Below are 13,997 nucleotides of genomic sequence, written 5' to 3'. Positions count from 1 at the left end.
CACTTCTCCCAGCCCACACCCCACCCTGGCCACTCGGCTCCCCACCAGCCTCAGAATCCCAGGGCCAGACCTTTCAATAAGGCAACCCCTGGGGAAAAACTGTCCCTCTGTCTTCCTTTCGGCACTTCTCACTCCCTTACCTTCCACATAAGACCTGCACGGACAGACAGATGGACGCTGACACCCAAACAACTTGGAGAACCAGTCTGTCTGTCCACTAGAAGGAAATAGGGTAAAAGCTGGGAGGTCAGGTGGGAAGCAGGGGATGGTTCACTCCTCTCTCCTCTACCCTGGTCAGGCTTGAGCAGCTGACACTAGGGAAAAGAAATTAAAGTGGGAAAAAACCCTCCCTCAGAGAAATAAATAGCAAAAATCGAGAAAGAAGGTGAGAAAGACAGAGCACCCACATACACAGAGACAGCGCCCCTGATCCCAGCAAATACATACGTGGGGGAAGAAGGGGGTTACGCCATCAAGTCCTGAAGCCCGTCGGACCACCCATCGCCGCCTGCGCAGACCCAAATCTTGGTCCCGCCGTAAGGTGCCGCAGTCCCGAATGTTCCAGAATTTGGTCCCATCAAACCCTCCACCGTCGCCCCACAACCTCTTGCTCCCACCCCTGCCCCCCACCACCACCCCACCTCCTCCCCACGGGAACCGCCCGTGCCACCTTGCGTGTCATCTCCTAGCCTAGGCTACCCAGAGGCCTCTGGCCCTGACAGATCTCTGAACGCTCAGCAAGTGAGCTGGCAGAACCTGGTGCCCGGTGTTGCTATGACTTGTTTCTTGATTTCTCTCTCTCTCTCTGCTGCAGCACGGCTGTTGCTAGCAGACCTATCGACGGAGCTTGCTTGCTCGCTCGCTCTCTCACTCTCTCTCTCTCTCTCTCTCTCTCTCAGCTCTGTGACGCAGATCTAAATTCTCCAGTCTGCTCCTTGTGTTGCAAGAGCAGAACTGCAGCTTTTCCCCTGGAGAGCCGGAGGGCAGTGCCAAGGCTGGTCAAACAAGGCAAAAAAAGTTGGGCCTACACTCTGCTTCCTTGGCCACACTTTTCAGCTCACACCCTCCCACCTCACCCCTCCTGCACCTCACTGCTCTGGGGCATAGAGGTCCCTGTCCTTTCAGGCTCACTCCTTCCCTGAGGCCTTCCCAGGCATAAGAGTAGCTTAACTCTTTGAGTGGCAGCCCCCAGTGCCCAGACAGGGCTGCCCTGTACTAAATGTTGCAACATGTTTTCTTGAGCCATATGGGCTTCTCCAGCCCTGAGAAAAAATGTTCCTCACCCTGACCACTGTCCCATTAACTCTTTGTGCCACAGACAAGTCCAGGATTACAGTCATAGCTGATTTCTGTTGTTTTTTGCCTTTCTGGCCAAAAACCAGGACCTTTTTCTCCCTGGAATTTCTTAAGGACAAAAAGCGTAATTAAAACATTGCCTGCCTACCCCACAAATGAGATCCTTCTATCAGGGCAGGAATTTGAAAAACCAAATTGAACTGCAGCCTGAAGAATCCAGAGTAAAACCAGTCTGGATATCCATCCTTCCTGGGCTCAAAATTTTAGGGCCTAGGTAGATACATTCAATTACTTTTCAAGTAATTGGCCACACAGTCTCAGAGATTTGGGTTGCTGAGTCATTTGTTCCCAAGAAGATCTGACAACATGAAAAACAGCAAAACAGAGCAACAGCCAAGCCTGGACCTGAAGTGGCCAATGACTGGGTTCTCCTCTCCAGCATGGGCAGTCAAGCAAGATGAGCATCCACTAGCCGACCCCCAACCCCTCCACAATGTTCATGCATGGATGTCCACACTCCCGGAAACTCTTCCAGGAAGGGGCGGTCCACCAATGATCTAGAGATGGAGTGGGGTTGTTTTTGGATACTCACAGGTCTCCACTACGGCAAGCAAAGAGCTCCCAACATTTTCCTGCCCCTCCCCCCAGACGCAAAAATGCTTCCAAGAACAACTGAGATACTAAATCACTAGACCCTACATACCCAGATAGACCAAGGGAGTGTTGGGTTCCCACACTGCTACATCCAAAGAATGCAGAAAGGTTCCTGACAACCAGTTGTACCATATGAGCCTAGACTTGACCAGAAGTGAGTGAGATATTCAGGTCCTGGGTCAGGTAACTTATGAAGTCTATGACATCAAGAACCTTGCAACTTCCAGGAAGATGAATGAGAATTCGAGGCCAGGCAGCTACCTTATCCCATATCTGCTTCCCAGGCAGCCTTCTTCAAGCAACTACTCTGGGCCAAAGTTTCATCCGGCGGAAAGAAGGACCACTTGGAAGACAAGCATGGCACTACACAGTTTTAAAAGAAGACCAGAGTATCTGTGCCAGGCTCCCAGCAGGAGGGAAAGTGCTTCAAATTCACACCTTCTGGGCTCCAAGGTTGAGCATGCCAATAAAGAAGTTACCTACTGGTCTGATGACCAAAGGAATGTGGCCTTGATGGCACTAAAGCAAGTCCCCCAGAAAGGTCCTCTGGTTACTTAAATCCCATTTGCCGTAGTTTCCTTCTCCATGGAAGAAAAACATGCCTAAGTTCATGTCAGGACATTCCTGATTTATCCAAGAGCCCAGGATCAAATAAACAAAGGGCTCTGAGCTCTGCCAGGGAGCCTCCTCCTTCAGGAGGCAGAACTAGAGGGAAGTAGGCTTGGTACAGAGCTGGCCCATCACCCCATGAACTTGGTGAGTGACGTGGCTGCTCACTGCCATGGCGATGGGGATGTTACGGGTGGGTGGAAGTGAGAGAAGAGGCAAATAAGTCATGAGAGACGAAGCGAAAGCGAGGCAGGGTCACAGGAGGAACCTACAAAGCCACAGAATTTGTAGAGAGGCCGACTGTAGTCTATGACCGCAGCAAAACTAAGCTGAGTCCCTGCAAAGATAAGTCCCCATCTCAGGGGTGCGGCATGAACCAACTATGACTCGCAAAAACCTATGACAACACTACGTTCAGCAAGGCTTTGTTTCCTTTCATTTTCCCTCTAAATCTTTTCCTTCCCATGACCCCGTTGGTACGGCTTTGATGACTGGAAGAACACTAGGGTTTTCGGTTTTGCTCCGGTTTGAATAAAATGACACAGACATACGTGGAGTGGTTTTAAGGAGTGGAGAATTTAATAGGCCAGAAAGAAGGAAGAGGCTTTTCCTGTACAGAGACAGAGGGAGGGGGGCTTTAAGCCGAAAGAGGGAACCTTGAGTACGGTGGAAAACAGCCAGTTATATGAGGAGGCTGGAGGAGGCAGGATTAAAACAGTCATTTTAGGTACCTCTGCCCAATTCTAGGTCTTCCTTCTATTAACCTGATTCTACAAGGCACCAAGAACAAAAAAACCCGAATGGGATGACCAGGAAGCAGAAATGAATTCAGTTCCAAAAACATGGGAGGATGTTTACTTAGCAAGCACACTCGAGCCTACAAGGAAGCAGTTTTACAGGGTGCTGCATGCAGTGTTTGATTTCAGGGGGTAAAGATAACTTCAGAGTGGGGAAAAGGTGCTGGCTCCTTCTACTCACCCTCAGAGGCTTGGGGAGGTCAGGCCAGTGCAAACTTGAAAAGGCAAGGCTTCAGCTCAAGCCCAACAGGTTGCCGGCTCTCTTTGGCTCCTCGGCAGCTACCGGACTCAGGAACTAAACAAACTCTCCAGACTTCATGAGCATTCCGTGGCCTCCGACTGATCTGGGTCAAAACTTCGAAATGCCAAAGACAAAGAATTTTTTTCTTTAAAGGGGAATGAGCTGAACTTTGACCCGCCCTTGTTCAGGGTGTGGAATGCAAGCACTGTGTACCGGCCACAAACTCCAGTTCGGCAGGCAACAGCCAGAAAAGCAGTCTTCATGCCGGCTTCATGCCGGCCTCCCTGTCCTGTTTCCTCTTTAGGGCCAACTCGACGGGGTCTAGGTCTTTACCTCGCTCTCCAGACAGGGAAGCTGTGCAGAGGACACATTCCAATCTCTGTTATCTAGAGCTAGAGTGGATGTTCTAGATAAATCTGGCAGCGATCTGATCTCAGGTGGAACTAACAGGCCCAGTCCACAGCAAGATGGCATTTCTGTTCACTCCCTGGGAGCTGGTGGACAACAGGCACTTGGTTACCCCCTGAGGTAAATCATTTATTAAGTACCTACTAAGTGCTAAGCCAAGATACAGCACAGGAAAAGCATCAGAAACAGGCCATCATGGAGAACACACACATTCCAGCTGAGGCTAAGTATTCCCAAATTTGCATTGCTGATATTTAAAACATCTGCTTACTTTAAAAGCTGAGATCCACTTTTGCAATGAAATAATATCAAACATACTGCTTGGTTCCCAGGCTAGCTCACAAAAGCCCATTTTATCCACTCCAGGAAGTCATCAACTCCAGTGTCTTCAGGGGCCAGGCAGGTAACGAAGGAGTACAGTGGCCTGGGGAGGGGATGTGCCCAGTGGAAGGACCGTGCCACTCCTGATGGGCCACCCTCCTGGCTCTGCCTGCTGGGGACCATCTGTGAACAGAGACCCAAAGAGTCCAGATCATCCAGGTTTTCAGGGCAAAGTGGAAAACTAGCTTTATGTTAAACTCCTGATTTTTTTTTAACACTGTCAAGATATTTTAACGGTCAGAACATACCTATAGAGCTTCCAGTTTGTTCTCCTGGTTGTAATGTGTCTAAAATACAATACGTTTGTAATTAAAAAAAAAAGAGCAAGCATTGCCAGAGTGAGGAATTAAATAAAATAAAGAACATACCCAAAGAGGAAAACTTTACCTCACACATCTGCCATTTGAGGAAAATAATAAGCATAGAGGAAAATGAGGAAAATTTAAAACTTCCCTGAGGGCTGCAGGTGGAGAGGTGTATCGAAATGACTTCCAAGTATACGTGATTTAACTGAAGTAGTAATAATATGTGTGCATCCTGACCTGCCAGCTAGGCAGAAAAGTCATGCTGATATACTGGCTCTGTCTCCCAGTTGAGAGCGCTTCTCTGGACATCCACAAAAGGTCCATCCAGGGCTTTGGTGATAAGATTGGAAGGGCTTATCATAATCCAGCTGCCCATTCAAGGCACAGTACCCTCCACAAACACCACCGTGACCAAGTCATGGTCTAGCCCCAACTTGATTCAATAACTCCCACCACACCTTTGGAGGGTTCAGACAAGTGGAACACAACTGAGATGAAATCTCTCTGCAGGGAAATATTAGCCTTCAGGTCTCCACTCTGCCTCTGGAGCCCCAGAGAACAAGCCTAGTCCCCCAAAGACTTGGAGACACTTTAGGATGGTTTTTACAACCAGAAGTTTTTAGGCTAAACAAGAAGGTACAAAAAGGGAAATTAAAAAGGAAGGGCGGGGGGAAGAAGCCAGAGAGAAATATTCTCGAAATAACTGATCAAAAGTTAACAAGCCAAAGGAAAAGAGGAAGAGACACAGGCATTCATGAGACAGGAGCCTCTTGTGGCCAAACCAATAGCAAGTGAAGAAGCACATGGGAAAGGAAGGGCCCACAGTCCATACACAAAAGAAAATGCCAAGAGCCACCAGATCAGACAGTTCCCAAGGCCAGCCACCAGGCTGTGCCAGTGATCCAGGACATACTGGTTAGAACCTTGCACTGGGAGAAGAAAACTGCATACAACTCACAATTGTTCAGTATGGAACTTTTTTCTGTCCAGTTGGGGGAACGGTTTCTTTTACTGATGGATTTGTTGGAGTTACTTATATATTCTGGATATGAATCCACTTGCCAGGTATAGGTACTGAGTGTATCTTCTCCTCTCTGCTTGCCTTCACTCTCTTTTATTGATGTCATTTGATAATCAGAAGCTCCTCATTTTAATGACATCCAACTTATCAGTCTTCTCCCTTAGAGTTAGTGCTTTCTGTGTCTTCTTTAAGAAATGTATGGCTACCCCAAAGTTATAAAGATATTCTATGTTATCTTGTAGATGAAGTTTTGTTTTAATTTTCACATTTAGATTGATGATCGCTTTGGAATTTATTTTTGTATATGATCAAGATTCATTTCTTTCCTGTGGATATCCAGTTGAACCAGCACTGTTTATTAAAATAACCATCCATTCCCCACTGCCCAGCAGTGCCTTCTTCATCATAAATCAGGTGTCCAGATACATATAGGTCTGTTTCTGAGCTCCCTGTTCCATTTCTTTGGTAGAAATAAGACAAACAAATAGGTCTGTTATTACGGTGTAGATCACTAATTGTAAATCTGGTCATTTTAACATGTTTACAAGTAAGGTTTAGGAAAACATACACTGAGGGGCCAATTGTGAGAAGCCAGCTCGATGTGGACATGCATAGTCTGAGAAGAGAACTCCAGCCTGGGCTTCTGAGAATGAATAGGAAGAGCAAGAATTGGTAAAGAAATAGCATCACTAGCTAAGGAAGGGGACAGCAAGAAGAAAAGCACAGAAAAATAAAAATCAGCCTTATTTTTTTTGTGGAGAGCAACATAGTGATTAAGAGTACAGACTCACACAGTTTAGGAGACAGCTTGCATCCAAATCCCCTAATACTATTTAGCTGTGTCACCTTGGGCAAGTTACCTTGGCCTTTCTGGCCTCAGTTTCCTAATCAGCAAAATGGGGGTAATCTTCCTCATTGAGCTATAAGATTAAATGGGTTAACTAATGCATATCTTTTAGTACAGAGCTTACCACTGCAAGCATTCATTCAAAAAATGCTGTGTGCTATCATCATCATCATTAGTGACACCATGGAGAACAGCTGGACTGTTAGAGCAATCTTGCCATTCAACCAACATTTATAGAGTACTTAACTACCAAACAAAAATATTACATTTAGTGGTTAAAAACTCTAACTCTAAAATGAGATAGATTTGAATCTGAATTCTAGTGCAGCCTCTTGACTAATTATATAAACTTGAACAACTTACTTAACCTTTCTAAGTTTCTAGTTTCAGCTTCATCTATACTTCATAGGGATTTTCTTGGAGAGGATGTGAGATACAGAAGTAATGCAGCACAAGGCCCAACACAGAATAAGTGCTCAATTAATCCCAGCTATCACTATGATGATGAGAATGACAACAATGGTGACATAAAGATTTTGCATTTGGTATAAGAAAAAGCCTACCAACACCTCAAAAGACTTAGAATACCTAGCATTCTCAGATCTTCCATCCAAGTACTAACCAGACACAACCATACCTAGCTTCATATTGACGAGATAAGTAGACAAGACCAAGTGTGTTCAAGTGGTAGGCCCAAGACAGATAAGGAGCTTAGAGAAAAAAAGGTTGCAGAAGCCAAGTAAAAGCTAAATTACTGGGATAGTTCAATATCTGGTAAGGAAGAGATGAATTTCTAACATCAAGCAACTTCAAGAAGAAACAAAAATACAGAAATCTAAGTATATATAATCACAAAAAGTATGAGAATGTGCTCGATGTTGGGGTGGGGACAGAAATGGTACTCATAGAGTAGAAGTCTGATGGCATTCATGGGGAAAAGGCTCCTAAGGAGCAGTGCCATTAATAGTTGCAGACCAACAGCAGTGATCATGGTGTGGTCAGACCTCAGCCATGAAGACCACACTGTGCCAGTCTCCTGGAGGAACTACCCCAGAGCCACTGAGGAGCTTTCCCCCAACCCAAGAGACCATGACACTTCCACCCGTGTCACTGAGCTGAAGCGAAACAAGGCCCAGCAGTGACAACGAACACTCCAAGGACACAATGCAGTGCCAGGTGCCAAGTGAAAATCCGAGAGGCAAGGGCTGGGGACAGCCTGTGCTGGAGGGTAGGTGCTGGCAGAGGTGAAATGCAGACACACACTCAGAATGCCGCCACAGACAGGGAGCCGGAGCCAGGCGGCAGAGAGTGAGTGACCTGGCAGACGCTGGCCAAGAACACAGGGCTCCCCGACCCTCAGGGTAAAGGAAGACAAGCAAAGGCCAAGTTGAGTGCTGAATTCACAGCACAATTGGAAGTGAACCCCAGCACCAACAGGAACTCCTGTGTGAAATACGCCCAAGGGCTGCACAGAGAGGGGCATGTTTGCATGGGGGAAGGTCAGGCCTGCAACAGCAGATATTGTGACTAGGATGCTCTGTTTGTAAGTAGATGCTTTTTCCTGGACAGACACAGTCAGTCTGTCTCTCAGGCCAGAAATCCAGGCTCCAAAATGTCCTGCCCAAGCTGGCTCCCATCACCTCTTGGGAAAGTGAAACAGGCCAAAACATCTATCTTGTCTTAGGCCGCTAATCATTAAATCTAAGCTCCCACCCCAGAGGGCTCACAACTCAGCCATAAGCAAAACCCAGACTGGCAATAGCACTGGTACCTGCTATCCTGACTATGGGCTGGGGCTGAGTGAATGTGGCCACTCTGCTAAACACTGGTCACAGCTCCTGCTGCCTAAAATACAGGAGGACAAAGTCTTCTTGGGACTGAGGGAGTAACCCAACGTGCCTCTTGGCTGGCTGCTCAAAATCTTGGCCCTGCCAATGGATGGAAATAATTTCCAGAGAGATAGAGTGTGGTTGGGCCACGTGAGAGGGACTTGAGGAGAACATTACTCCATTCCTCAACAGCAGAACCTGTAGCCTGTGCCACAGGCCAGACATGGCCGGGATTGAGGGGTCTTGGCCAGACTCCCTCCAGGCACAGGTTGGTGCCCTCAGACGCTGCTGCTGCTCTTGTGGGCAGGAGGAGATGTCTCTAGGGTACGAAGAACCTAGGCCTCTGATGATTTATGGGTCTGTGCTGACCTCTGTGTGACCACATGGGTTTAGCACCATGTGACTTAAAAATGGAGGCGCTTTCCTGCCTCACAACGAACTTCTGCTCTACTTAACTGAGTCAGATCTAGACAGCAGGAATCATAAACACAAGTGGGGCAGGGGATTCCCCAAACACTTCTGACTTGAACTTTCATTTCCATACTGCCTTATCCCCCAAGCAGGGGCACGTCCGTACCTGCAGCCTAGGACAGAGGAGAAAAGAGACCAGGGCCATTATGCATGGCCTGGGCGCAGGTCCGAGCTTTCAGCAAAGTGCCAGCTTTGCCAGGAGCAGGGACAAAACTTCCAGGGCCAAGACTCTCATTCAGGGGTGGGAGAGGAGCTGGGGACTGTCTAAAACATAACAGTTAATATTTGGGATACGTTTTCATATTGTTTTCACAATGTGAAACCATACCAAAAGTAAGGTTCCACAAAACCTTTGATGATGTGAATACTTCCTCTGCACTGGGAGGGGATGTTGACCAGAATCTTTGGGGGTGGGAGGCAGTCCTGTGGTTGATTTATTTACTGAAGGTAGGTGTTGGAATTACACTCTTTTAGAGGGTTCAGCTCTCTGAAACCCCCTGGGACCACTGGACAGCCATTATTCTCAGGCTAGGATTTGACATAGGCCTCCGAGGCCAATGTTCTTTCTCCAAAAGCAGCACAGCAACAACAGCTCTGCCTTAAAAGACAGAAGATTACACTTAGAAGATTTCTCCAACGCCACATACTTTGGAGGTGAGAGGAGTACCCCATCACTCTCCCTCTGAAAACTTCAAAACCTTCAGAGGCCAGGGTGAATATTTAGAAAGCAGGCGGGTCCAACAGAAAGAACGGTCATTGATCTATTCCAAAAAAAAAAATGTGTTTGGGGCCCATGTGTCAGGTACAGTGCGAGGCACTTTTTAAGGAGCTCCACCCTTGGCTGGCAGGAACTCCCTCGGTCAGCAGAGGCTGGTAAACTAGGAAAGCAAGATGCTAGGAGGACAGGTGGCTCCTTAATCCCACCCTGGCCCCCCAAACAAGACAGCTCAAGTCTTGCCGGCCCTGGAGGCCCAGGCACTTGGACATCACTTGCTCTATGCCTTTCTTGGGAGGCAGAGCTAAGCGGGGGTTGAGGAGAGATCTACAGGCTGAGTGCGCTCATGACACAATCAAGAAGTTTCTGGGGCCAGGTGCGGTGGCTCACGCCTGTAATTTCAGCACTTTGGGAGGCCAAAAGAAGCCAAGGCGGGCAAATCACTTGAGGCCAGGAGTTTAAGACCAGCCTGGCTGACATGGTGAAACCCCATCTCTACTAAAATTACAAAAGTTATCTGAGCATGGTGGCACACGCCTGTAATCCCAGCTAGTTGGGAGGTTGAGTCATGAGAATCTCTTGAGCCTGGGAGGTGGAGGTTGCAGTGAGCCGAGATTGTGCCTTTGTACTCCAGCCTGGGTAACAGAGCGAGACTCTGTCTCAAAAAATATATATATAAGTTTCTGGGTAGGCTGACATGAAAAAATTACGACTGGAGCTTCTGAGAGCCCTAAATCACCATAAGGGTAGAGGAAGGAAGACAGGAGGAACTGAGATGCTGAGATAAGCTGGGATGTCCCAGCCCACTTCCCTAGAGAGGCCCTTTCCTAACAGCCAGCGGGAGAACCGTGTTCACGGAGCCCTATCACTGACCTCGAGGGCAGCACCAGCATCCACAGTCAGGTCATCCCGAGAGTCGTAACCACTGTTCCTGCCCCAAACCCACTGACCCTCTCAACCCCATCCAAATAGCCCAGGATGAGCCACAAGACAGGGCCTTAGAACCCTGGGGGTGTAAGACACCCTCAATGTCATCTGGCCTCACCTTCCACTGAGACAAGAAGATTCTGCCTTGGGGTAGAGTCCAAGGTGTGGGATCTTGGGTGAGTTATTCCATGTCTTGCCTAAATTCTCTCATCTATAAAGTAGGGCTGATAAGCTCATCATACATCTTCACAGTGTTGCTGTGAAGATTAGAGTCTATTTGAGTAAAGCACTCAGCAACAGTGCCTGGTACCCAACAAGTATTCAGTAAGGAAAGTTATGGCTACTGTTTTCATTATTAGCACCCCTGCATGGCAGACATTCGCTCATGTGTAAACACTACAGGACCCACGGAAGGAGCTGGAGACCTGACAGGGTCACCCATCTTCTCTCCCTCACATCCTTCACAGCCCATAAAGCAAGACAGGAATCCAGCTCCCAACACCAACATCTGCCTCCCTGTCACAGCTACCCACTGGCCCCAGGGCTGCCCCCTGAGGTAGCACAGGGTAAGTCTGACACCCACATCACCTGACAGTGCTTTAAGCACACAATACTGTACCTAGCAAACCCCCCCTCACCAAAATCTCTACCTCTCTGGGCCACGCAGTCTCATGTTTTTAACCACTCTTCACGTGCCAGCAGCTCTGCTCTGTACTTCAACTAGTAGTTTGACATTTTCCCTCCTAATTGAGATCAGGAACTGGAACGGCCCTCCAAAAGTGGCCTGAGAAGGCCAAAGGGCAGCCGGCTCTGATCTCCCAGAGAACCTTCTTCCTCCCTTAGGAGTCCTCACTCCCTGTCTTGCTTAATCTGCCCCTGCCCCTCAACTCCCAACCCAGCCCTCCCATACACACAATAATTAAAACCTTGCTATGTGCCTTCTTCAGGCCCTCTCAGTCTTGAGCTTAGGAATCTGCCAATAAGCCTTTGTTGAATTATTTCTGTATGACACACACTAAACCATTTCACATATATTATCTCCATTAATCTGCTCAATTTCCCTTAGCTGGGAATCAATCCCAACGCTCACCTGCTCCTTTTTCGAGAGCTAGCTGGATAGATTCTTTCCATGTGGCCAAACTCCAGCAAGGAGAAGGTGCTTTGATACTCTTGATGTTGAACAAGAGTCTGAGACCCATGGACTCTACTAGACTAAGCAATATGTCTACCTGTATCCTTCACTCTTTCCCAGATGAGATAGACAGCAATCCTGCAGGCCCCACGTTTGCCATGATTGTTCTTCCTTCTCCAGATGCCAACAGTTTAACCCCTTGTTACAATTTAGAGCCAAGATAATAGGCTGTCATGTCTCATGTCACACGTGGCTCATCTGTAGCCTCCAATTAGAGTCTGAACTTTTCAAAGAAAGGGTCCAGGCAAGCTTCAAAATTCTTTTTTCATTCTTGCCAAAGCGATACTTCTAGCAGCACTCAATCAATACTTGCTGATTGCCTGATTGGACTAGATTAGGCCTGTCAACATGACAACCCCTAAATCCCCAACAAACACACTGGAAATGGGCTCACTTGATGTGAATCCCTTCCCTGCCCACCCACACAGGTCCTCTGAGGTTTCTCCTACTCTCTCCTTCCTTTGATCTAAATGTATCAAACAAGAATGTGCTCTTCTAACTGCAGCTTCTGGAAAGGGTCCCCAAGCAAATATCAAAGGGACACTCAACCTGTGGTGTCACAAACACCAGCAATCACCTCACCCCTCTGCCTGACGGATGCCAAGGACAGCTGGCTCTGGACTAAAAACAGTGCAACCCCAAATCTGAGCCCTGGGGATCTTTTATGTGTTTTCCTTTTCCCTGTGACCCCATGTGAGGCTGAGAACAAAGGAGACAGAAATCAGCTGTCCTCATCACACAGGTGGGAAGGCCACTGTCAGACCCACCCTCTCCCAGGGAATCAAAGACCAGAGACTCTAATGGTTCCCCATGGCTACCAACTGTAAATTTCAACTAAGAGTAGAAAGTGGCCTTACCTGATACGGTAACAGAAGAAGAAAGGAAAGGAGCAGAGGAGTGCCACCCAGGGCCCTAGGAGGTAGGTGGAGAGGTGGAGCTTTGCATGCCTTCAAGTGCCTCCTGTGGTGGGCTAAAACTCTTACTGTTATTAAGAACATACAGCAACCAAGGAAAAGAGGGGGACAAACCCTCTACTTTATGGCCTAGATCCAGGCATTTCACAGATTCTGATGCGCTCCAGACAGAAGCTCAGGGTCCTTTTGAGACATGAAGAGTCTTGACTGCACAAGAGAAGACCAAAAGTTCTTTGGAGATGGTTCTAGGTCCCCACTTTAGTTAATTAACAAGCTTTTACCAAGTACCTCCTAATTCTTCTAAGTACTTCCAACACCTACGACACAGCCAGGCACACAGTGTGGATGCTGCTACTGAATCCAGGACAGGAGGGAAAAGAGAATCAAAATTAAATATAAGATACGGTTCATAACCAAAGGCGTTCCTGAAATAGCTTCCAGAGCTAACATGATTTGGGAACAGTTATAAAACAGCCTCACTGCTAGGAAGCTTCTCGCGGGCCTGGACTGCGTCTTACAGCCCTTTAAGCCACCACATGGTGCACATCCATGTCCAGTAACCATCCACTGGGCAAATAGGCCGATGAACACAGGAAGGAAACACAGCACAACTTCCGTGAGGCCTACTTCTAAACATTCGAAATACCAAGTTTACCCCTCATTTTTGGAATCATACAATGCTGAGATACAACTGACTGGCCACTTCCTGCCTACCTGTAGGCTATCCCCAGAGTTGTCATGTATCACCTTTGTATAAGAAATGTGTCCCAGAAAGCCAATCTCAACATTTAACCTCCTTCCCACACCCATCCCAACACTTGGCTCCCCCATCTCCTTTTTCTCTCTCATATGCAGAACCAAGTAACAAGTTAAAAAATGGCAGGAACTCTTTCTGAGTAAACTTTGCTCCTTGGCCAAGATGATAAAGCTGAGCTTCACCGTGGAATGCGTCCCTCCTCCCGGTGATTGGTAACCTGCTCAGGCACAGAATGGAAGCTGGCCAGCTGACTTCCAGGACTCAGCCATCGCCCTGGGGCCTGCAGAAGGACCAGGGACAGAGGCTACCTCCCTGCAGCCCTTGTTGGGCCCCACGGCCCTGACCACCACCGACCCCCACTTTGGGAGATGAGGAATAGAACTAGATTCTCCATCTGGCTGAGAGCCCGTTTACAGGGCTCTGGCTTCCTCCCAAGGCTGCCCTCAGTCCCACCAGACCTCTATGTTCTCCTTGTCCCCCTCTGGGAGATCCTTCAAATAAGGCCAAGGCCCCCAATTAGCATGCCCCTTGCCTTTTATCTGCCCAAGCAGCATCCTCCTCATCACGAACATCAACTTCCACATTCCACAAACCTGCCACGTTGTCAGGCCTGGTGGTTGGCCCCGTGCTGCC

At 47.9% G+C, this 13,997-nt stretch overlaps 1 protein-coding gene across 5 annotated transcripts in view; it reads right to left on the bottom strand.

Annotated features, from left to right (window-relative positions):
• The window catches only part of LOC107970009 (uncharacterized), a 110,585-nt gene that overhangs the window by 62,870 nt on the left and 33,718 nt on the right, over nt 1–13,997 (bottom strand). The window contains exon 3 of one of the 5 annotated variants that reach the window (XM_063810109.1): nt 3,642–3,711. The exons of the other annotated variants lie outside the window; for them this stretch is intronic. Within the exon in view, the coding sequence (XP_063666179.1) occupies nt 3,706–3,711 (6 nt within the window). The 3' untranslated portion in view covers nt 3,642–3,705. Of the gene's footprint in view, nt 1–3,641; nt 3,712–13,997 lie in introns of those variants that run through there. 5 annotated transcript variants of the gene reach the window in all.

This window comes from Pan troglodytes, chromosome 1 (genome assembly GCF_028858775.2).
Source record: "Pan troglodytes isolate AG18354 chromosome 1, NHGRI_mPanTro3-v2.0_pri, whole genome shotgun sequence".
Taxonomy (NCBI): domain Eukaryota; kingdom Metazoa; phylum Chordata; class Mammalia; order Primates; family Hominidae; genus Pan; species Pan troglodytes.
Note: the sequence above shows the minus strand (reverse complement) of the source record. Positions and strands in the feature narration are given on the sequence as shown.